The sequence below is a fragment of the Cynoglossus semilaevis genome, chromosome 1, assembly GCF_000523025.1.
Source record: "Cynoglossus semilaevis isolate Cse_v1.0 chromosome 1, Cse_v1.0, whole genome shotgun sequence".
Classification (NCBI taxonomy): Eukaryota; Metazoa; Chordata; class Actinopteri; order Pleuronectiformes; family Cynoglossidae; genus Cynoglossus; species Cynoglossus semilaevis.
The window spans coordinates 10,540,691-10,565,843 of NC_024307.1; the positions used below are offsets into that span (position 1 = coordinate 10,540,691).

At 39.6% G+C, this 25,153-nt stretch overlaps 1 protein-coding gene and 1 non-coding gene across 2 annotated transcripts; one reads left to right on the forward strand and one right to left on the reverse strand.

Moving 5' to 3' along the window:
- Positions 1–2,030: 2,030 nt before the first annotated feature.
- trnae-cuc (transfer RNA glutamic acid (anticodon CUC)) lies at positions 2,031–2,102 on the reverse strand. The gene has a single exon. It is a non-coding gene; the product is annotated as a tRNA-Glu (tRNA).
- A 465-nt stretch (positions 2,103–2,567) lies between these two features.
- On the forward strand, positions 2,568–24,513 carry LOC103378824 (phospholipase DDHD1-like). The gene is made up of 14 exons (XM_008310172.3): positions 2,568–4,648; positions 6,244–6,420; positions 15,024–15,152; positions 16,036–16,183; positions 17,909–18,015; positions 18,519–18,625; positions 18,718–18,980; positions 19,074–19,149; positions 19,304–19,453; positions 19,539–19,603; positions 19,685–19,857; positions 20,531–20,728; positions 20,817–21,907; positions 21,986–24,513. Exons 1-13 carry the CDS (start codon positions 3,910–3,912, stop codon positions 21,017–21,019), a joined length of 2,535 nt encoding a protein of 844 aa, XP_008308394.1. The 5' UTR covers positions 2,568–3,909; the 3' UTR covers positions 21,020–21,907; positions 21,986–24,513.
- Positions 24,514–25,153: the final 640 nt, after the last annotated feature.

Here is a 25,153-nt window from a genome sequence, read left to right on the forward strand (position 1 = left end):
GCGGCAGCACGGCCTTGTAGTTCATCCAACCATCCCACCTTAGTGAGGTGGTGCAGCTCGGAGGGAGTGAGCTGAGGCAGTGAAGTGGATCGGCAGCCTGTTACCTTTACCATGATTGTGGGGTTTTATTATTTTAATAGGCTCTTCATCTTGAAAAAGAGTGGTGGTGGAAAAAAACATATATGGGGTTGAAAAAAGAACAGTCTTCCTTGTCCTAGCAACCTTTTCTTGTCGTTTAAAGCAGGAACGGCCCACGCGGAGACATCAAGCACATTCCAAGAGTCGCCCCAATTACGGCAGATGAGGGGCAGAGTTCTTTTTGTTTAAGAACAAAGCCAAAAGTGACACAAGTGATCTTTAAAGGGAGCTCTCACAGCCACATATGAGGACAGGGGGGCCCAGTAGTTTGGGGGAGGTGACCAGCTGGTTATAAATATCTAGTTGGTCAGTTACTGGAAGGAAAATTTGCAGTTTGTTTGTCATCCACTCATCCAGGTGGTGAGCCCGGTGGTTGCGAAAACATCAGGACAGCTAGAGGGAGAAAGCGAGAGAGATAGAGGGAGAGAAACAACCTTTTCGAGTTTGCCAGAAATGAGGAATTTGACTAATTCCTATATGAAAGCCACATGTCATCCTGCAGTGTAGACCTGCAACGAGAGAAGGTTCTGGAAAGGCATATTTTATCCAGAAGTTCTTTATACTGAATGGTGCAACAACAAACGTATTGTATACCTGTAAATACACCACAGTAACTTTTAGCTCAGTGGCAAAACATATTCCACATCATTTGGGGAGTTACATATTTAAGGCCTTCACATTGTTCTACACGGTTATTTTCCTAGAAAGAACTATTTTACAACTACCTTTTCAGCCAACAGCAGGTGTGAATATAAGACTAAAGTGTTGGACTTTTTTTCCTTTTTTTTTTTTTTTGGAATGACAACAGTGGAACACCGCACATTGTGCAAGTGGTTGTTGATGTCCAGAAGCATGCAGAATTGGACTGCAGAGGGGTTGGGCCGAGTTTAAAGTTTAATTCCCACTCTGCAGTAAATTAGAACACAGTGGGATAATTTCTGTTTATTCCAAATACAGCTGCCTCTACCCCTCCCCCCCTCTGTCTCTCTCTCCACAGACCACACGATGGCCCCTTCATCACCTGGACGTGCAGTGAACGCACAAATAGACGCCACACAAAACACACATTATGCAAACACATGCACTTGCATAAACAAACACACGAGCACACATGCATGCTTACAGTATGTCCACAGATACAAAACCAGTCTGCACACGCACACACACTCGTGTAAACACAGTTGTCAGCAACAGAACACTCGTTTTAAATAGATTTTGAAGGTCAATGACTCTGAGGCAAGAGAAACATGGCTGCTTGTTTAATTTTCAGATTTTAGTAGTTGGAAAATAACTATCTACATTTATTATCCCAAGAAAACAAAAAGGTGTATTCGATAACATGTATTATTCTAACTTCTTTTCAGAGCAGATTACGAAATGTTGTGTTCTTGTGACTAAATACTAGTTAGTCACCGTGCTTTAACATAGTCCTTTACAGGTAGGAGCGCGTCTTCTTTAACAGATCTTTGCTGTACTCTGGTGGAAAGTGTTGGCGGTAGAGCGACAACAATTAACAAGCGTTTGTCGCCATCTAGTGCCCAGCAGGATCAGAATAGTTTACTATTTCAGAATACGAATCGAAATTCTCTGTCGGAAAATTTGCTACAGTACAGTGTTACAGTTGCTTCTGCAAAATTACAATACACGTAAAGGTATATACTAAGTAGAAAAGTATTTGGATAAAACGTAATAGAAAAACACTTGGAAAATGAATTTAATCATTATTTTAATCATTATATACTACTATATGCAAGTAATTACTTACAATTACATTTAAAATGCCCATAACAAACACAACTGCGAAATATAAGTTAAAGTATTGCNTGGTGGATTTAAACCTGCAACCTTCCGATTGTAAGTCAGCTCACAATAGTGGCCAAATAAAGTAAATGTTCCCTGACCGGGAATCGAACCCGGGCCGCGGCGGTGAGAGCGCCGAATCCTAACCACTAGACCATCAGGGATTGATAAGAAGCAGGAAAATCATATTTCTGAAACATTCGCTTGAATCCAAAATGAAGAATAATCAATTTATTTATTTGTTGATTTATCATTGAAAAAATTAATTATAACAGCAAAATCTCCAGCAGGTTAATCAGTGCAGACATTGTGATGAAAATTGAAATAAGATATGATCATATATATATATATGTGTGTTATAACAGCAAAATCTCCAGCAGGTTATAATATTTATGTTGTGTTCAGGGTTGCCTACTGTAGTGTTCTCTCTCATGGACTAGTGGCTAGGATTCGGTTCAGGGAATATTTCCCTTTGAGATCAATAAAGTACCTATCTATCTGTAGGTTATCAAGTAAACTCCAGACAAGGTGAAGCCAATAAAGTACCTATCTATCTGTAGGTTGTAGGTTATCAAGTAAACTCCAAACAAGGTGAAGTTCACGCAAAGCCAGGGTACATACATGAAAACAATATAGTTCCGTTGTCCCATGGTTACATTGTAGTCATAGCACAAGTACTATAAATACATTCTTAATGTTTTATTTACTGCAATGGGTGGATGCTAAAACTCCTGGCTAAAGTGTCTCTTTCGGTGTTAACACCCAGATATCCTGTTCTTATTTTTGTCTATACATTTGTATGTGTTAGAAACCACCTGCTTTTGAATGTTACAGAGGTTGAACTGCACTTTCTAGGGAACATAAAAACATTACAATTTTGAGACGTTTGGACGGCGTTCTCGGCGGTATGTCTAGCTTTTCTTTGGCTCCAACTACAGAATGACGCAGGCTATGTCTTCTGCGTGCGCGTCCTCGACAACGTCACGTAATTATGCATCTGCTGTCAAGCCGTGCCCACATACGGCGTTGTCTCCAAGAGAGGTTTGTTAAGAATAAATCTGTGAAGCATGGCGATCTGCGATTAGCGGCTACAGCATGAAATGTTTGCCCTGCGCGTCCACGCTTACTTAAGCAACAGCAAACATTTGCATGTGGGGGTAAATTTTATCTAAAAAAAAGTAAATAAATGTAATCTTTTGTTCATGTTATCGTCATTATCTGCTCAGGTAGACTGTTTTAGATTAGCCCTGAATTTGTTTGATACCTGAAGCACAAACTAGTCATGCAGATTTTAGAAGATTCTATAATATAATGCTTTGCCGAAAAATCCCAATTTCAAAGGAACGAGATCTTAACGAATGAAAGGATAAAAAGAAGATGAAACGTAACTTAATGAAGGCAGCCAATTATTACAGATGACGACAATGTTAAATGTATTTGTCTGTCATCAATTTTATTTAACGCTAAAACTAAAAACTGAAGGCTTGTGTGCGTATCTGTGGCGGAGTCGTGAACGCGCACGGACATCATTTGGCTTGAGTAGCCAGTAATTTTGTACCACCCGCAAACTCGGATTCTAGCGACCCCTCTCTCTGCTGTCAAAGCCGGCCTGGAGTGATACAGTGACGGGAAGTATTCTGACTAATGTCTGGGAATGTTATTGAGGAAGCAGAAAGAAATGTTAAAACGTGGTTTCGCGTTTAATCGTGACATAACACGCCACACTTTTTAAGCTTTCTTTTAAACGGCTTCATTAGCTTAGCCCGGCTAGCAGGCTAACAAGCTGATGTAGCAGCGATACATTCACCAAAATGAAGCAGCAGTCAGTTGTAATGTCTTTATTCGTTATTGAATTTACACCGTGTAAGCTTAGAGTATTATAAGATGTTGTGATAGTTGTGATGTAGTGAGTTTTGGGGCAGGTGAAGAGGCAGACGAGAGGAGGTGCCAGCGGGGTCGCTCAGATAAGTTATGAGCAGTTTCAACATTCGGACCAACAGTGAAAGCTCGGTCAGCAACAACAACACTGAGTGGCGACTGGACAGCGATGTGTCTCCGTGCTGTCAGCACATGAGTCCTACAATGGACACGATTTCGGCAGATGTTTCCCCTGTTCAGACGGGGCTTGACGGACATCTGCCTCCTCTTCACGCCGACATCCACAGCGATCATGGAGGCTTGGTGTTGGACCTGAGCTCCCCCGGCGATGGCTTTCTGGAAAGCGACTCTTTGGAGTACTGCAGCAGCGATGGGAACAACGCCAGCCCGCTGTTCGAGAGGAGAAAGAGGTCGAGGTCTAATAGCTCCAGACCGCGATTCAACGACGTAGTTACTGAGCTTGCACCCGAGGAGGTGCGGTGGTTTTACAGGGAGGACAAGAAGACCTGGAAGTCCTTCGTCGGACACGACTCCCTGAACATCGAGCTGGCGTATCGGAAATACTGCGAGCTTAACCCAAGGCGAGCGGCAAAACCCCAGGAAGAGTGTGCGACAAACGGTGTGGAGAGCGGCGGATTGAACGGTACATTGCCAGAGGAGACGGCGATGAACAGCGAGAACGAAGGCCCAGGGTCCCTGGACACATCCACAGTGTCCTCTGATGAAAGGGAACCAGACAGTACAGAAGTCAATGTGGACCCAGTGTGTGTCCGAGGTGGACTGTATGAAGTGCACATCAGAGAGAGAGAATGTCTTCCTGTTTACTGGAAACGTGAGTTAGAGCTATTTTTTCCCTGCATCTCTTACTGTATGTATCCACCAGCATCACTGTTTATCTGCACGTATGCTACTTCAATGCGTACTATAACGCAGAGCTGCTCCTGTAGTCTCTATCACAATAATTACATCACATTTTGGCACACAAACCACATATTTGACATATTTATATCAACATGCAAAATAATTATTTTGGACTGATGTTTACTTACAAAAGTCAATCTCCTCTAAGGCATGACTGGGCTCTAATCCTGACATTCCCAAAGCCAGGCTTTAGAATTGTATTGCTAAAAATGGAAAATGTATAATGATGGTAGCATTAATTTTGTAATTAAATATATTCTGTGGTTGGACGGTTGATCAGTTTCTTCACCCCAAATATAATTAAAAATATGTGGATAAATACAATAAATTTAACTTACCCAAAGTATATTTGGAAAATGATCTAAAATATATTGTAAAATTATCAGTTGTTTAAAACTCTGTTTTAGCTCATACATTGCAAATGCTCATGCATGCAAACACAATTGTGGTTATAGGCTAAGTAATGACTAATTCAGTTCATCAGATGTTGTCTACACAACTTCGAGGAAGCCACTTTTATTAGGTGCAGCTGATCTGCACTAACTTATTCATGAATATTTCTAGGGAAAAGGCTGTGAACAAATGAAGGCGGTCACTGTAGAGCATTGGAAAATCTGACCTGGATGAGAGGGTTCATTGGTAGCTGGATGTTTTGAAGGTTAACACCATGTGACACATAGAGAAGCAGTTAGATTCCTGAACATTCATGCTGTGAAGTTGGCGCCTCGCTGTGATGTTTCAGCACAGCCTGTAACAATGCCAACACACTGTTGTGTAAGCACGATTTAACCCTACAGGATATAGTATCATAACACAAATTTCTTCACTTCTAGATCAGTCCACATCTCACAAGTTTTTATTTTGTAAATAATTCAATTAATTTTCCCACTCTGAACTCACTCATTACTATGTTGACATTTTCAACATCATGTTCTGACGTTCTAATCTACAGTAGATAAGGTCAAAGGGCATTTTTTGATTTCACAAAAATCACATGTTTTGTGAAACATTGCTACTCATCAAATTATTGACCACAAAGTACTATGAGTCACTGTCCACGTGTCTTTCTTGTCTGTTACTATCTTAGTGATATTGGTATTGATTATTCTAAAAAATAAAAAAAAGCTGACATAGAGGGATTTTCACTGTGTAGAGAAATGTTCTTGTACTTTTAGCAAAAACATGCCTACAGTGCCTCCTGCTTTTGCGCCACCAGAGAATCAGTCTGTAATGTCACTAAACACTAATCAAAGCTGACCTTCTTTTTGAGCCGCAGAGACTCGGCCCCTCTGGGGATGTTAGTCTTCAAAGTGAAGAAAGAAATTCATTTAATCTTTAAAAGCTCTCACTTCTCAGAAAATTGTAGTACAGATGGTGTTACTGTGAAGCAAATCTGCATAAAAAATTAATAAATACAGACAGTTAGAGTGTAACTTATTCATTACCCACAAAGAGGTTTCTGGATTCACAACCCTTGTTTTGTGTATTATTTTCACCATGTCGCAGAACAAGATCACATCCCAGTGATGAGAGGCCTGTGGTTCATTGACGGTACCTGGCTGCCGTTGGAGGAAGAAGAGAGTGAACTCATCGAGCAGGAGCACCTGAACCATTTCCGCGGACAACACATGCAGGACACATTCGAAACGGATTTGGTGGTGAAGACTGTTGACAGCAAAAATGGTGAGATGCACTAACTGGCATTTATAAATGAAATCGCTGACATTTATTATGATAAACATCACCACATTGACACTAGTGAGTAAAAACATCTAATCAGCAACACCAGCATGGAAAAGCCCGTTTCTGTTCTGTTCCGTTCTGTAGAATCACTGAAACTAAAATGTGCTACTTTTCAGATACTTTTGAAACATCAAAAGTAGCTTCTGGCCATGTGTTGTCAAAAGCAATTTGCTGAAGGACAAAACATATGAATGTATCAACATACTTGTATATTTACATTTACATTACTTCTCAACACAACCTTTCCTTACACACACAAGATGCATTGTGGGTTTTATTTTACCAGGCTACAGAGTGTGTTGCATTCTTTAGGAATTTCTGATTTTACTCTTTGGTTCTTAAATGACCTCAGACCTGACCACTGTGAGGTTGGGTCTGTACCGTATATGGCCTGCAGGCAGCAGTTTGACTAAGCTAGTCTTAAAGTCAGTGATTTGAGAAAAAAAAAGTGACAAGACAATAAAGATATTTTATGCATATCCTCGGTTGAAGCTTTGCTTATTTCATCCTAGATTGAGAGTAAATAAATACTCTCTGTTTTTCTTGGGCTTAACACGTTTCCTTTAAAATTTTATTCCATCACAGGTAATTCCAACTCCACCAAAACGCTATTAGGAGTCATAAAATCATGTGAGTTGTAAACGTTCAGCCCTGCCTGCTCAAGTATTAATGCACAGCCACATAAGTAGAGCAGTTGCATTCGTGTGAGCCTGCAGTTTTTTGTCATGTCATCCTCCCCGGGATGAAGCAGGTGCAGCTCATTGTGGCCTCCGTCGTTCTGGCATGTCTGTCTGGTAGAGCTGGCTCAGAAAAATGTAGTGAAGCCATAGCTGTGAGAAGTAATAAGACAGAGGCCCATTGATTCAGCAGCCTCCTGAAGGCAGCAGCCAGATCTGTGGGACCTTCTGTGGTGATGAATGTGTGGGTGCTAGAATGTGATAGATAAATAGAGCAGAGAAAAGAAGAAGAAAGAAAAAATAGATATAGCGAGTGACAGAAGAATGAAGAGAAGTGTCAAGTCTGCATTATCAACTTTGGGCACATGTAAGAGAAATAGTAACCTTTATAACCCAACAGGAAAATTGTATAAAATATTTAAAAAAAAAATCCAGGAATATTTTGTGAGTTTTCTCAGTTTCTTAACAAAAGAGTAGTTACCTTGAAAGGTCATTATCCACCTTTAAATCTTACATGTGTTAGATCCCAGGCTACGGGCCCACTCCTAGCTTGTTAGGCCCTCCGTGTAAGGGGTAAGAACCCGTGGGGCCGGAGTGGGTGCTGGCTGTGCCACTTCACTCCCCGGGTCCCTCACTCGAAACCCTCCTGCAGTCACCCGCGTGTCTGCGTAGGCCTATGGTCGAGGTGATTCGTCCGGCTCCTGTCTGTCGTCCGTCTGGGTGTCCGCCCCGCTGCCGCCCCGCTGCCGCCGCACGTGCACTACCGAGGAACAGCCTGGTGCTCGGGGTGCTCCATGCGACCACACTCATTCATGACAGCTCACCTCTCATGATCCTGGCACTTGTTGATTGCTGGAATTGTTTAAAACACCTCACCGGTGTCAGGGCCATGTAACTGGGTTTTTCAGAGAATAGACTTAAACCATCGGTGAATCTTCTATGATGTTAACCGCGTAAGACCCTGGATTTACTGTATGCAAGGCCATGTCTGATATGACAAAATCTCTTTCAATCTATGATTTTAATTTCATAAGAATTTATTTATTGGAAAGAATAGGGCACAGAAAATAAGCAAATTTCAGCCCTTTATAAAAAAAATAATGTAAATACTCAATCACTTCAGTGTAATATACAGATCAGAATATAATTTAAATGTGCTGTGGCATTGTGTCAAAAATAAAATTATATTCTGAACCTGTTGCCCACTGGTGGTGTAGTAGAGGAGAGGACACGACCTTAGGCCCTCGGTGCATTCGGTCCTCACTGCTCTGGAAGAGCCGACGCCCTAAGCCGCCCGGTACAGGGCTGCTTCCCCCTGGGAGAAGCACTCTTGTGGTCCGATGGCAGTTGTGACGTGAGGAAGCAGAGAAATAATCCAATTTTTTCTTGTGGCAAAACAAACTCGGAGAAATAATCCTTCTTCAGTCCGGCTTAGTCGATAAAAACTCTTCTGCTCCTCTCGTGAGTTCTTTCAAGTCCACAATAGGTTTGGTAAAACACTTTTTGACCTTTTGAACTTCCCTGGATCAGAGACATGTCTCATGTTTTTGTTACACATTTCGACACATTTTCCCCTTTCTTTTGCGGAATGCGGAACTATATTTTTATAGCCTGCTATGATACACTCGGTTTATGACCTTTGGATACTGAGCTCAACCTTTCTTGACACATGTTAAACATAAAGTGTCACATTAATTAATATCGACAGGTCACAAACATATTAAGTCATTGTATAAATGATCTCCGAATTCAACCCATCCACTAAAACAGGACCTTACTGCACCAGGGGGACAAGGGAGAGTTTTGGTGCGTGATCACACACTGCAGACCTGTTAGTCACAGGATCAGCACCGTCAACCTTTCAGTCAACCCTAATCTTGTAACCACTAGGCCGAGGCCTCGGTATTTAAAAAAGTTTTCTAATGGCTACTTTAAAAATGGATTTTTCACCAATTCCAGCTGTGGTTGTGAAATTGTATTTAGGAAAGTTGAAATACTGTAGTTTTGACTGTATTTACTTCACTCAGTAGCTAAGGTTTTTAAGGAAAACCAAAACATTTTGAAGTGTGTTGAGGATTTAGACACAGCCTTCAGTGTTACTCATAATTTACGACATTTTGTACTAAAAGTGACTGTATCGTTAATCGAAATAAAATACCAATGGATCTTAAACATTCCAAGTTAAGTTGGGTTCTAATTACTATGTGTAATCTACCTGTAAAAAATTGCTATTCTCAGTCTGGGAATGATCTACTTCAGTCATTCTGAACTGCACTACTTGTTAGGTTTGAGAAATGATTTGCAAATATAATTTCACTAAATTAATGGTAATTGATGTTTCACATATACAGTGAAGTTTATAAACTTTCAGAGAGGACAAACAGACCACACAGAGAATTATAGTGTGTGACATATTCTACTCAAGGGCGCACAGATTGGTTTGTGACATTTTTAGGCCCTCATCTAATGCACCACAGGCAGACCATGTCATGTGACCTCGGCTGGTCCAAGAAGGGTCAAAGCTGCAGTGTGTATTTATCACTGTATGACATGTTTAGAGTTGTGTTCTTTATTCAATTATCTTTTTTTTTTTTTCCACTCAACTCGACCATTCACTTAAGTGGTTCTTGGAGAAAGAGAGGTTTCGACCTATGGTCGTATAACATTTCCACTTGCTTTATGTTATTCTTCTTATCTTATGTTCTAAGGACCCTGCTTGTGTTTCAGTTAGTAACTAAGACAGAAGGTTACTATCAGAAGAGATTATCAGCACACGTGCCTGTGTTCTGTGCTACCATGATGTTGCAATGTGGTGTGTCCTGTTGTTACACGCTGTAGTTTGATGTTTTGTCCTGTTGGAACAATAAGCCAGCACATCACTCAGTTATACTGGAACTGTCCTGTTGGAACAATAAGCCAGCACAACACTCAGTTATACTGGAACAACAGTAGGATAGTTGACCATAGTAACAGATAAAGAAATATAGAAGATATCTGTAATTTTTGGCCACAGTAACACTCCAGTTACAGTTCATTGTGTGCACCTTTAATAAAAGTAGCCACCTGTATTATGTGTCATTCTGACAGTGTTTGATTAGGGCCCTGCCCATTTATTATCAGGGATAAAGGTGTTTGTTTTGGAAAGTGTGAGACGTGTTATGTAGAGTATGCAGTGGAGAGGGCTACAGTATGTGTACTCTACATTTACAGGTATTTAAATGTATGCAACATCTCTCAATTCTGTCAACACAGTCTGTGAGGAATGACTGCGTCACACTCTTAAAATTAACATTAAATTACAAACCTAACCCCGGCTCAGTGCACAGCCAAACATCTATTACATAGACGCTAAATTAAGCCAGTTCATTTCCTTTAATAACAACCATGTCTGGAACTATAAACTATAAACTTTCTCAAGGTTGTCTTTAAAATAGTAGATTGAATTATAGATTTTGGGGGGTTGAAGGTGCACAGCCTCAGGCCTTTCATCACATATCAAACATTTATAACATAAGATATTTAGAATAATCACAAATGATTCTAATTTATTTTTCATGCCATTATATTTAGCCAGATTTTTCACACTCTTGCTTTACTCTGCTTTAAGTCTGGAAGAATTATCATACACTACAGTATAATATACCACACGGAACAGTGATTAAATCCTCTTGATGATGAAAGAGAATATTGCGGTCTCTTGGGAATTTACTGACTCCATCAGTGCCGCTATGCCCAAATGGACCTCATTTAAAACCTAGCAAACAAACATCCGGTGCACTCAGCAGCTCTCTGCTGCTCTTCCTCAGTCTTTCACCTTACGTCAGGGGAGACGGCCCTGACTTTGCATGTCTGTGAACCAGAGTGAATGACGTCATCAGAGCCGACATGCTGACTGATTTGTTTAACAAAGTCAAAAGAACTCTGTTTTTGTCGCACAACCGCTGTACAGATTTATTACCCACAGGACTTTATATTTATACAAATATTTAGAAATGAATGTGTACTTATCTGGTTGATGAAATAAGGATTCTACGACGCCCTTTCCCCGTGGTTCCCTCACCTCTTCTGTTTCTATTACCTGTCTTATGAGTTGATAAGTGATATTTTCATTTACCAGATTACACACAAACGCACAGTGTGACACAGAATAAACCAAACCAATATATTTCCCCCAATGTATGAACCAAGATTCACAATATTGATCAACTTTTCATTTAAAGTGTATATGATTTTATGCTTGAGTCTTTGGCAACATTTAGGACAACTCTAATATAAAGAAAATAAATGTTTCTTTTGTCTCCATGTTTATATATATGCTAATAGATTTTGCCTGAAGTGTTGTTGTTTTTTGTCCTGTTGTGTTTATGCTTTTTATGTTAATGTATCATTTATTATGTTTTTTGGGTATTATTTGTTATGGTCCCAATATGTAGAGATCCCATTATTCCCCATTGTTCTAGTCTGATTGAGCACTGACAAGGAAACAAAATACAGTATGTTATGCTAACAGTGTTTTAAAGCATCATGTTAAAGTAAAATGAAAGGCTACATAAAGTTTCAGTAATGTGGGAGAGTTTACCTCGGTCATCGTGGACATGTGTCAAGCAGCGCTGCACGTTTGACTGCAGAGTCAGGTCGAGTTAAACCTCAGCCGTTAACCAAAGATCTTTACAGCTTATTTGTACTGTACCTGCAGTCAAATGTTTCCAGGACCTTGAAGTGGAAACCTGATAGCAGTGCTGTTTGATAGATGGACCTGTTTAAAAGTGATGACAGTGGTAGCCAGTGTGACTGACGCCAGGGAAATGGCCATAACTCACTTTCTGTCGGTTGTCAGTTCTCTCCCACTTGCCCCCTTTCTACCTCCCGTTTCTGTTCAAATGGAGCGGATATCAGACGAGTGCTAAAACCACATGTCGCAAGCGCAAACGCTGTCAAGGTACTGTAAATGCCACTTAATTTGCTGTGTTTTTTATTTCTGCTCTGTTAGCTCTGCTAGTTTTTGTACCCTTTCTCTTAGTAGAATATACATGTTACTGTGTGGAGCTAGATTTTCCTTTTGTTTGTGGTGTAGCCCTTATAGAATTTTCTGACTTAGAACTAGACCTAGGCTCAGTCGGACGGCTGAAATAAAGTGGCTCCTATTTCCCCTTCTCCAGCCACTACTGGGCCTAGCTGCTAGAACTTTCCTTTGTTACCATGATTACCAGAGTTTGGTATTACTGTTGCTGTGGCTGCTTTTTGAGGAAAACTGACAGTTTGTTTCTTTTCTTCTTTCTGGTCTAGTCTTTGGACTACACGGTTAAATACCTATACAAGAGCATGACATCTTACACGTCGTCACCCACTTTCTCTCTTATGGCTTTCTTTCTTCGAGGCAGTTTAACTGTCTTTAATGAAGCACATCTTTAAGCTCCTACAGTTAACTAAGATTCCTTCTTTAGAGCCATTACACAAAGGAAGTGCCCATCAGAGGAGCCACTGTGTTATCGTAACCCCCTACTATATCCATTACTGTCCTGGTTCTGGGGGTTGAACCTCTTAAACAATCTAAACCCAGGGTTCTTTGCCTGGGCTTGTATCTTAGGCACCTCATAGTGACCTACAACACAAGCAGTTCAACACCCTGTGAAACATTTGTTCACTATTTAAATAATCATAACTTCAAAATCTCCCAATGAGACAATTGACCAAAAACCAGTGTAGAAAGAAAATATTTAGTCACTCTCTTTATGCAACTGATTACATTAACAGCATAACCAAATGAATCCCAATCTATACAAACCCACTGCTTTATACCCTTCTTTATTTTATAATAACTTTAGTCAGAGTGAACACTAGACTATAACTTGGTTCCATGTCAAACAAACGGCTTTCAAGTCGACCATTTGACTATTTAGTTTTTTGGTTCAAACCTTGATTATTTTATTATTTCTCTCAGTATCACCTTAGCTATAAGTTGTTGGTTAGTGATGTGAGAACCAAACAGAGGAACCACAACTACTTAGCTTTTTTTTATTTCACAAAATACCTTTATGTTGTAAGCCTGCAGACACAAAAAATCCAATGTGATTTGTACTCCACTAAGAACAATAGTTCATAATGTCTGTGTCACGACTTCAGAAAGTTTTCATTTTCAATATGAACCAAACAACATGGAAATTCCAACAGTGATCGTTTTGGACACCTCACATGACATGATCACCCAACCAATATCCTTCAGACGTTCCCCATAGCCATTAGAGAGCAGACTCAGTAAAAAAGCTTTGACCTGTCTGGACCGACGCCAGCTTTAGTGTCCATTTTGTTTCCTCATCCTGTTCTTTGTCTTTGTAATGTACTGGCCAACAGGAAGTCTCTGCACAGGTCATAATTGTCGCTTCACCGTGCAGGAAACATTTTCCGTTTCATTAGGTGATTTTTCATGGTCTGAAGTTCAGACCTTCTGTCTAACAGCCCTGTACTGATTAAGCCAGTCAGAAGTGTCCTTGTGCGTCATAACTCATTTTAAATACAACCATGGTTTTTCTTCTCTGGTCTTAATAGTCTGTCAGAAGACATTATTACAGTGTCTCAGTGGAGTTTTCCCATAATTTGGTTTTAGAAAGTTGAAGTCTCCACTATAATGTATGGTGTTGCTCAAGAGAAAAAAGTTAGTGTTTAATAATTACTTAGCACCACATGGCTTACCAGCGACACTCTTTTTCTTCATTAATGAAGAAAATCATCCACCAGACATCAAAAAGTTCAACCTTGCAATGCGACACAAACCAGGGAGATTCTTCTGACATTAGGAGGGAGTTGCAAAAAGTTCAACCTTGCAATGCGACACGAACCAGGGAGATTCTCCTGACATTAGGAGGAAGTTGTAACACTGCGTATTGTTTGACCACTCCTATGGATTGTCCAGGTATTAGAATAGATTTAGAATCATCCGACTGTTTAATGGTCATTGTATATAAGCTGACATTTAACCAATCACTGGAGAGCAATGAGCACCCATAGACTTGAGGGAAACAGTGCTTGCTCAACAGACCACAGGCCGGGCTGGATTTGAACTTGGAATCTTCCCCCTAACAAGCCCGATCCACATTAATATCACAGCCATGTGCCAAAAAAAAATCACGAGAAAACTGATTTCAATTGGTGCCGACATTTACAAACAAATGTGTGGGAAAAAAAACCTTTAAGTGACGTCTCAGACTGTCTTTGTTTTCTCAAGAGAACTCGAGCAATTCAGTAATAACCCAGTGTTTCTTCTACAATGTTTCCATTGTTGTTGAGAAACACATCCAAACTAGCATAGTGTTTGTGCAAGGATCTGATCCCATTCTTAACGGCCTTAAATCCTTAGATTTGGTAATTAAGAGTTGTGCAAAAAATAAAACACGACTGAGCACTGGAACATTGCATTCACAAACCTCATGATGAATACGACTGTTGAGTATGTCTTGAGGACAAGCTTATTAAGCCAGACTCCTTAGTAAACAGTTTCCAACTATTCCTCTTCAGTCTTAGTGGTGCTTTGCTCTCAAGCCATATCTCTGCTCTCACTTGAATAAAAAAGATAAAAAATTCAACCTTTGAAAATAAATGGTCATCTCTGGTTTGGTGAGACTCAACACGACCAACAAGCGAGGGCTGAAACATGCAGTTCTGGTTTGTAGTGGTTGTTTCTTTTTCTTGCAGATCAATGCACCAGACTGCATTTGATTGAGCTTCTAAGCTAGAGTGACCCTAGAGTATTCTTTTTTTTTTTTGCACAACATTTAAAATGCTGTGCCATAACAGCATTGCAGATCTTCAGGTGTTTTACACAGCGCTCTTTTAATTTTTCTCCTTTCCCACTTATCCTGTCTTCTGCAGCAATTCACTATCTGAAGCTGAGCAGGACCCACGTGGACTGGCACAGCGTGGATGAAGTCTACCTCTACAGTGATGCCACCACTTCAAAAATTGCACGCACGGTTACCCAGAAACTGGGTTTCTCCAAAGGTTTGTGGTCATAAAATAGTTTTTCTCTAAATGCCACCGCGACATCTCCACAGGAACTACGGACAGAACCAGGTCTTACTCTCAAGTAACAACAAATATTTAGGTTTTGGAGCAGGGGTCACCATCTACAGTTGTCAGAGGGCCAGAAATGTTGAATGAACAAATTAACACTGTGGACTGTAAAAAGAGTCATACATTGTAGGGATTACTGATAGTTATTTAAGTCTCAGTTTTCTTCAGTTGCTCCAATAGTGGGGACCACACGATATTTTCTCCAGTCCATTCATGGGCTGGATTAGACTGTGTAGAGGGCCGCGTTTGGTCTGTGGGCCGCAGGTTAATGATCGCTGTTTTATAGAATGGACTCTGGTCTTTGAAGGACTTTTGATTGAATTGTCAAAAACATCCTGATGAAGGAAATGCTTTAGGTTTTTCAAACAGCAACAAATATACAGCAAATAACATAAGGGTTTTGTCTTTCAAACAGCAACAAATATACAGCAAACAGCAAATAACATAAGGGTTTTGTAATCCTGTTACACAACATTCCCCAAATTTGGAAAAAAAAAAACTTTGCTGTCACATATTTTAGCTCTGCTTTCAACAGCCATCTATCTCTTACTGGTAACTTTTTCTTTTCTTTTTTTTTTTCTCATTTGACATTATTGTGTCTTGTTAATTCAGAGTTTCCCCACAGTTTTTTTCTGCAGTGCCCCATACTGTCCAACCCCCAAAAGTGTTTTTCAAAGTTCAGGTTCGAAAATTCCTAATGCAAGAATGCATGACACAAGTACTATTAATTATAATAGGTTTTTTTTAACGCTGCAGTCAAACAGCCAGTCAACAGTATTATCTGATCCTGTTGTTATGACGTTGTCTCCAGCCTCCAGCAGTGGTACACGGCTCCATCGGGGTTACGTTGAGGAGGCCTCGCCTGAGGACAGATCCCCTCAAACCACACACATCGTCTTCGTGGTGCATGGCATCGGGCAGAAGATGGACCAAGGAAGAATCATTAAAAACACTGCAATGTGAGTTGCATGATTTATTCATTCGGTTCAGACTTAAAAAAGCATAACCAATGAACAGCGCCAGAGAGACGTAGTACTTGTTTTCTATACTGGGTTTCTGTTTAATAGGCAAAACCGTTTTTTTTTTTTTGTTTTTTTTTTACTTCTGCTCCTGTAATTTTATGTCATATTGCTTCTCTTTTGTGGCATAAAGCAGACATGCATTGTTTTTAAGAAAACAGCATGTTTTGGTGTGATCATATGGGTGTTCCAGGTCATTTCACTCTCCTTTTTTCCCCCTTCAGAATCATTTGAAACCAGTTTACAGAGAGTAAATAGAGTAAAGAGTAGAGTAAATGTACATAGAGTAAATGTCATTGCGGAACAGTAACGCAATGGTAAATAAAGGCGTGGATCATGGTGTTGTACATACAGTCAACAGTCCTGCATACAGTAAATCCAAAATAACGACGTGACACAGGTTACAGTTATTTTTAACTGTTTCTCCCGATTCTCCTGCACCTGCAGCTTCTGTATTCTGTTCTACTTTCCGCTCCTTCGTCCTCCATATTTCTCACTCTCTGTTTTCCCCTGCTGTTGTGTTTTATTGTCGGTCTGTCTGAAGGTGTTCAGGGGATACGTGCTGAGCATTGAGAACACTTGAAAACAAAAAAAGACGCTGCAGCACAAGCAGATACAGAAACCTTTAAAACACAGCAAAATACTGTACAGTGTATGGTGAAACCCCAATGACTGAACTCTGGTATTGATGGATCGAGTTTTTATTGTCATTCAAGCGTTCAAAATTTTGTTGCATTTTTGTCCTGAGATTTCCAGATTTTTCGAAAGAAGCAAGCAAGGCATATAAAATATTAAAAATATCATGTGAGGATCTGTGATACTGCCTGGAGTCGCACCATCATGTGAGGATCTGTGATACTGCCTGTAGTCAGTCATTATTGAATTAATGTCATTATTGCACAGTATATATATATTTATATATATGTATATATTAAAGAAAAAGAAGATATATATGTGTATATATGTATATGTATATATATATGTATTTATGTATATATACGTATATGTATACTGTATATATGTATGTGTGTATATAAATAAAGAGAGACAGAGATAGATATATACTGTATATATTAGGGGCCCACTCGGGGGCGTGTCCATAACAAGAGGCGTTCATATACCATAAGAAATGTTAGGGCCATTCAGGTACCTTTGGAAATTTGAGAATCGTAAAAAGTACTCATGCGAAAACAAATGTATTGCATCTGAAACTTTTGTATGATATATTACCTTTACACCAGTGGTTCATTTGGTCTCAAAATAATGTTGACAATAATATCGTTCATTTGCAATAATTTGTGAGAGGATATATCATCCAGTAAAACATCATTAATGTCACAGGCCCATCCATAACCAACCTCACCCACTCCCTCCTACATAGATAATGCTGCCATATATAGAAGGAGTAGCAGTGGAGCCGTAGCGTGTCTGCTGTTTACTGCTGCATCAGTGAGCTGTGAAGTGAAGAAATGAATGTCATCATTTCTATCTTGACAGTTCCTCTGCTGAGCAACAAAACAAACCATCATCATTGCTGAACACATCTGAGGAATGACGCTCCTCCATTCAGAGCCTTTACTAGAAACTACGTCACAAAGTTGGGGTTTCTTTTCTTTCTCTATATTTTGTCTTATTTTCTGTGTTTTCTTTTCTGTGTCTGTCCAGGCTGAGAGAGGGCGTCAGGAAAATGGAGGAGAAGCACTTTTCAAAAAACACTGAGCACGTGGAGTTCCTGCCTGTTGAGTGGCGCTCCAAACTCGCCCTGGACGGAGGTTAGTTTGAAATAACAAATAATCTGTGGAACTGAAGTTTTTTTTGTTCAAAATTTTATTTATGTGCTTTATGCAATTGAAAGTCCATTAAAAAAAATGTAAGACATATTTGCATCGCATATTTACTGACAAATTGTTCATGCTCGATTTTCACCGTAAGTCGGAACTTGCATACTGTTCAATCGTACCTATGTCTCTAACACAGAGGTAACATCATAATCTAGGACATAAAAACATCTGAAGAGTCAGACCTATTCTTCCTCATATAGCGTCAGGTGACAACATATTTGTCTGCTCTGCTCCCCAACTCCTTCCCTGGAAAATTTGTTTGAATGCCATATGTCAGAAAGATGGAACAATATTTTCCCAGTTTGACTGCTGATTGGCTGGTTTCTTTGTGAACATTCACATCTGTATTTTGACCTGTTGGCTGGTTTCTTTGTGAACATTCACACCCGTATTTTGACCTGCAGTGTTGGTTGTTTGTTTGTTTGTTTTTGTAGATACTGTGGAGTCAATCACACCTGATAAGGTGAGGGGACTGAGGGATCTGCTGAACAGCAGTGCGATGGACATCATGTACTACAACAGCCCACTTTACAGAGATGAAGTAAGAGACAGAAACTTTAAAAAAAAAAAGAAATCTCTCTGATCACATCGACTGTCACTTCTACTGAACCTGATCGTTTGTTTTCTCTTCAGATCACCAAGACCCTCACGCAGGAGCTAAACAGACTCTACACACTCTTCTGTTCTCGGAATCCTGAGTTTGAGAAGCAGGGAGGTAAGGTGTCCATAGTGTCCCACTCCCTCGGCTGCGTCATCACCTACGACATCATGACGGGCTGGGACCCCGTGCGCTTCTGCCTGCAAGAACATCACCCTTCTGAGGAGGAGCCGGACCTGCGGTGGATGTCATACGATGAGAGACATCTTCTGGAGCAGCTCCGACTCACAAGGAATAGGTGGGCATCACATTTGACAAGGAAAAAGAGCAGAGTTTTGTTTCTTTTAAAATAATATTTTTGGAATTTATGATCACCTCTTTGCTTTATCAGACTGCGACTTTTGGAAACCCAGCTTCTCACTTTAAAAGCGTCCAAACCATCAGCTCCTCCAGCTCTTAAATTTATGGTAAGAACCTTGTATTTCATGTGTGTCTCCTTTAACCATAAAAAGGAAAAATAACACGTAAACTGTTGGTTTTGTGCGTCCACACTGTAGTACAATGATGACGTGTGTCTCACATTTAGAATTTACAGTATTTTTTGCTCTGATTGTTTGACAGGTGGAGAACTTTTTCTGCATGGGTTCTCCTCTTGCTGTGTTCCTGGCCCTCAGGGGGATCCGCCCTGGCACCAACTGCCACCAGGACCACATCCTGCCCACCTCCATCTGCAGCAGGCTCTTCAACGTCTTCCACCCCACCGACCCTGTGGTCAGTCTCTGTCGTCTGTAGTTTTGTATGCATTATATATTTAATCAGATTGTAAGATCAACCGTTGCTTTACAACCTTCCACAGGCCTACAGACTGGAGCCCCTCGTCCTCAAACACTATAGCAATGTCGCCCCCGTTCAGATACACTGGTAAGACTTGAACACCTGCGTTCTAATGTCACATCCTGTCACTTACCAGCGCTCCAGATTGACGTGTATTGTCTCGATCAGGTGGAGTGCCATGAATCCCACTCCTTATGATGAGATCGGACCAACGTTCCTCAATCCAATCAAGGAGCCGACGTCTGACACCGAGAGCATCCCCAGCCCAAGCACCTCACCCGTTCTTCCCCGCAGGCACTACGGAGAATCCATCACCAACCTGGGCAAGGCCAGCATACTGGGTATGACATCATCAAAAATGTTTTTGTCTGTTCACAACTATAATTTATAAATGGTTTTCACCAAAGTTGTCCAAAGATTTATTAAGGCCAGATACCATTAAAAATGTAAAATAAATACCTGTAGTAATTGCTTCTACTGTGATATTTTAATGGTAGAAAATGCCAGGAAACATAGCTAATAATATAGTAATATGTTGAGCAAAAATAGTCAGAAAATTTGAAGACACTGTAGGCCACATTAAAACTATTTTATATTTATTAAGAAACATCTGCAATTGGATGAAAATTGCAAAAAGTAGTAATATTTCTTATTACTCTATTTCTAAAATTACTGTCAAAAGAAAAATACTAATTTTACACATACATACAAGTATTCTAAATTTTACTTTATAACAGTGAAAAAAATAATATGACAAATTTATGAGTAGGGTATTGTCTAGGAGGATTTTATGCCTAGTAATAGATTTTGCTATGATGAACACTGCCACCTTGTGGACACCTCGTTCCCAATGCCCCGAATGGAAGGATGGAGGACAGGTTGCAGTTTTATTGTTTTATTATTGTGTTTTATTGGGGCTATGGTTGGTGATAATTGCATTTTATTTCACTTGTGCAGTTTTGCAGCAGTTGATTTCTTTTTTTCTTTTTTTTTCTTTACACCATCTTCACGTAGGAGCGGCGAGCATCGGCAAAGGTATCAGTGGCATGCTCTTCTCACGCTTCTCACGCTCCAACAGCCAGCCTTCAGTGTCCCTAGGGCTGGACGGTGGAACAAACACTGAGGAAGAGGAGCAGAAACGGGCAGAGAGTCAGTCAGCCTACGGCCTTTCCACCATGACTCGACCCACTTCACCCACACCTGACACGTCACGTGAGTTTGCACACCTGTCCACAACACAGACACAGACGTTGGTTCAGAGCTGGCGTGTAATTTCACTGCGTCTGTGTTTGTTCTGCAGTGGAGCTGGAACGACGCATCGACTTTGAGCTCAGAGAAGGTCTGGTGGAGAGTCGTTACTGGTCAGCTGTTACCTCACACACAGGCTACTGGTGCTCACACGACATAGCACTCTTCCTGTTGACTTTCATATACAAGCAGACGTCACCTTCAGCTCAGAGTGAGGAAAAGACGAATGAAACGCAGACTGAATCAGCTCCTTAAGTTCACCACATACACTTGAATGGTTGAATGGTGTTTTTTTTCATTTTCTTGAACAAGACACCACAACAGACTTGATTCATTTATTTCTCATGCGCACAAATGGATTAAAAACAACCTTTCCTTTATGTCCCTGCTATCTAGATATTTTTTTATCCACTTGGAAACCATTACTTAAAAAAAATAATGTCATTCCAAGATTGTTTTGTTTCTAAACGATTGTTCACCCCAAGGGTGACAGTGTTGCACCAGGAACTCCTAAGGAGCTGAACACTTTTTCCAAAACATGTAGTGTATATAATCCTGAGATTAAAAAAAAAATCTAATGATACCTACAGGGGTTTTTTTCACAAAATTGAAAAAAAAAAAAAAAAAATCTGACTTTGTCCTTCACACTTCTTGAACCTCGAGCAACATCTGCAGCCTGATTCGAAAGGTTTCCCCTCAAACTACTGATAACTGCAGTTTCAACCTGATTGGTGACTGTGACTATTAAATACTTTTTAAATCAATGTTCATTTGCAAGATTGAGAAACATAATGCTTGTCTAATTCATTTCTGAATTAGACAAAAACACAGACACAGACCTCTGTAAATGCTAAGGGCATTATCCCTTTAATGTTGTGGGAATGTGAAGCACTAACATGTACACAGTTCTGGAGTTTGTTTCCTTACGCACTATAATAAACATGCACATGTCACCATTTTCACATACCACAGGGCAAATGCAGAATCCTATTGTTTGGATGGTCTTTAACAATTCGTAGTATTAGAAATACAGCTACAGCTGAACACTCACAGGACTTCATCATTTTCCATCAGACAGTACACACCCTCTTTATAGACCAGGACTTTATAGACCAATACATACATAAAACAATTTCTAGAAAGGTTGGTACACTTTTACCCGTATTTAATTAGCCTACCAATATTTTACATTTGGGCATGATCATTATAATTTCTAGAAAGGTTGGTACACTTTTATCTGTATTTAATTAGCATACCATTATTTTACATTTATGCTCATTAATTTTGTTTTCAGACCAAAGCCTAAAGAAAAGGATGTGGATAGTTTACACCAATGATCAACTAGTGGCCCACGGGCCAAATTTGGCCTGCCAAACAGTCCAATCCGGCCCAAAACTGAATTCCTAAATTGTAAGGATCAAAGAGAAAATATCTTGAGGTGCCCACTATTAAAGCAACTGGAAAAAACGATAACTGAAACTTAGATAACAATCAGTAATCCTCACCATTTATAACTCTAAACATTTTATTAAAGTGTCCTTCCAGAAACATACTGCCCCTCTGACAAATATAGTTGGTGACCTCTGGTGTACATTTTGACTAATTTCACCCATACAACATAAGCTGCAGTACACTTCACTGAAAGCTGGTACTGAGAGTACTACTTGTAGTTTTTCCCATATCCCATACATGATAAATGATTTCCTCTGCTCATCACTTTATGTTCTCCTGCTCTCACATCTGGTTTGCAGACAGGCCAGTGAAACACTTGACCTGCTCATAAACCCGGTCACTGAAAACGGAATGTCTTTTTCTCTCTTTGTTCCAGTGAAATACCAATAGAGTAAAGTACCAAGTAGCTATCTGACTTTTACTGCATTACAAAGTGTACCAACTTTTAGGAAAACACGTATTTTCCTAGTAATTTTTTTTTAATCCTCTGAAGATGAGACCCTGTTTGATAAAGCTCTTAATTCTCATTTTAGTAAAACGGGATTCAAACCTGGGGCCAAATATGGGACTCTTTGCTGTTCAGGTCGTGCTAAGGTTATTTTATTCCTATTCCTATTATTATCATGTGTGTTTCAGTAACTAAAACTGATATATCTGGATGATTTTGAAAAATGTTGGCTTCCTTATTCTTTCTGATGGCCAAACTGATCTGTTACACAGTAGATACATCTATAGTCTAATCAATAACTTATTTGCAGAATGTGCCAAGTTTTACTGAAATGACTGAGTTTTATTTTTTAGGAAATCACAAATGATTATTGAGAACAGCAATGCATGAAGAATCTAGGTAAATAAAGACAATTTATTTCATGGAAACAAAGCCGCACTGTGTATAGGCTGCACCCAACACCTAAGTTCAATGAATGTGTAAATAGGCATTTTACAATGTGTCAAATGCCTATTTGTGTCTGTTGTATATATATTTGTATATATTATATAAATGTGTTTGTGTGTGTGTGTGTGTGTGTGTATGATGTATATATGTGTGTTCATGCAAATGAGAAATTATGCAAAAATATATAGTAATTATAGTATAATAGTATATCATAAAGTTGGTGGACAATCTGTGCATATATATATTTATGTATATATGTATGTATGTGTATATATGTATATGTGTGTGTGTGTGTATATATGTATATATGTACTAATTTATCTGCTGCCTGCTTAAAAAACACCTGATCTCTGTAACACTGACAGAGTACACGCCCCTCATTTTGGTATTTTCGCACTCATGGTTGATAAAACAGAATATAACCTGCGGCTTTATTTCCATGAAATACATTGGTTCTCAGAGAGTTGTTCATTTACATGTGGCAGATTTTGATTCCTCACCAGTGTCAAAATTGCTTTATATGCAACTAACTAATACATCGGTTAAAAAGTAATTGTTTTTATTTACTTTAGCTAATGTAGACTAATGTAACTGTTACCCCAGCACAATCAAGGGCTTTTTGGAATTGTTATCCGAATAGGATAAAAGGAAGGTCAAATGAGGTAAAAATGTTTGTAGTTTATACCAACTGGACCAGGTGGATGTTGAGCTGCACAGAAAATGTATGGGAAGAAATGTTTGTTTTTGTTGATCTGATGTTGATGTGAAATGCATGCTACAGTTATGTGGGATTAGATGCAGCAAATGCATCGGGGAGTGTGTAATGACAGTTATGGTGAAGATTTGAATGTGAGTTCCCAAAGTATGTTTAGATTTTTTTTTCACAAGAGCAATTATTAAAACAGCTTCATTTCACTGTGTTCATTCTGCATGCAAAAACAAATCACTATCAAAACAAAACTGGAGTTATGAAAATAAATACCACATCAAAGGTAAGAGTTTATTTTTGACTTCATGGGCATTTTAGTGCATTCTGATCATATATTATTTATTTTTGTTAATGCCTAATACAAGCATCAGGGAAAATGTCCACTGTACTTTTGTAGACAAGTTTGAAGCAGTTATGAGGCCAGGTGATGGCGCTGTGATGTCACAGTTGTGTCCTCCGTCTTACACAGAAATGTTAATAAAAAAGGGCCTGCAGCCATATTGAACGCCACACTGGGAGAGAAAGAAGAAATGCTCATTTTTGTTGTTTTTAATTGTGAACCCATGTCACATTGTAAACTTAAATTGTCTGTGTTTAGTTTTGTGTTTGTTTTTTTGGCTGAACAGTGACCCATGTCTGTAACTACCATCTGGAGCATGGTATTTATTTTCTTTTATTAAAGTTATTTCCTCATGTTGTGTGAATGTACTGACCACATCTCCGTCCTCGTCCCTAACCTGCACTCTGACACTTACACAGACCCTAACCCTCATTTTGAATTTGATCAGCAAAATAAAAGTACTGTTGAAGTGAGTCTTCCTGGGTTGACGAGGGTTGTGACTTATTCAGAACTCTCACCCCTAATCCTAACTCCTAAACTAAGGAAGGAAAGAAACAAGAAGGAACCTTAACCTTCAACCAAATTAATGCTGAAAGAAGGGTGAAAGGAAGGAAAGAATTCAAGTCCTAACCCTTACCCATAAAAACAAAGAAGGATTGAAGAGGAAAGAATTCAAGTCCTAACCCTTACCATTAAACCAAAAAAGGATCGAAGGTAGGAAGAAAGTCAGTCTAACCCTACTCACCACCCCACACCCCGCCCCTTCATCTCTAAAACTAAGGAAGAACAGAAAGTAGACAAACAAGGAAAGGAACCCTAACCCCAAACTAGGAAGAAAGAAATCCTAACCCTTGTCCCCTATCTCCTTAAAGTTTATAAGGAAAGAAGGAAGAATGAAAAGAAGGAAACTTAACCACTAAATTTAAAAAAAGAAGAAATACGGAGGCCTGACTCCTAAACAAAGAAAGGAAACAGGCAGAAAGAAACCTTAAC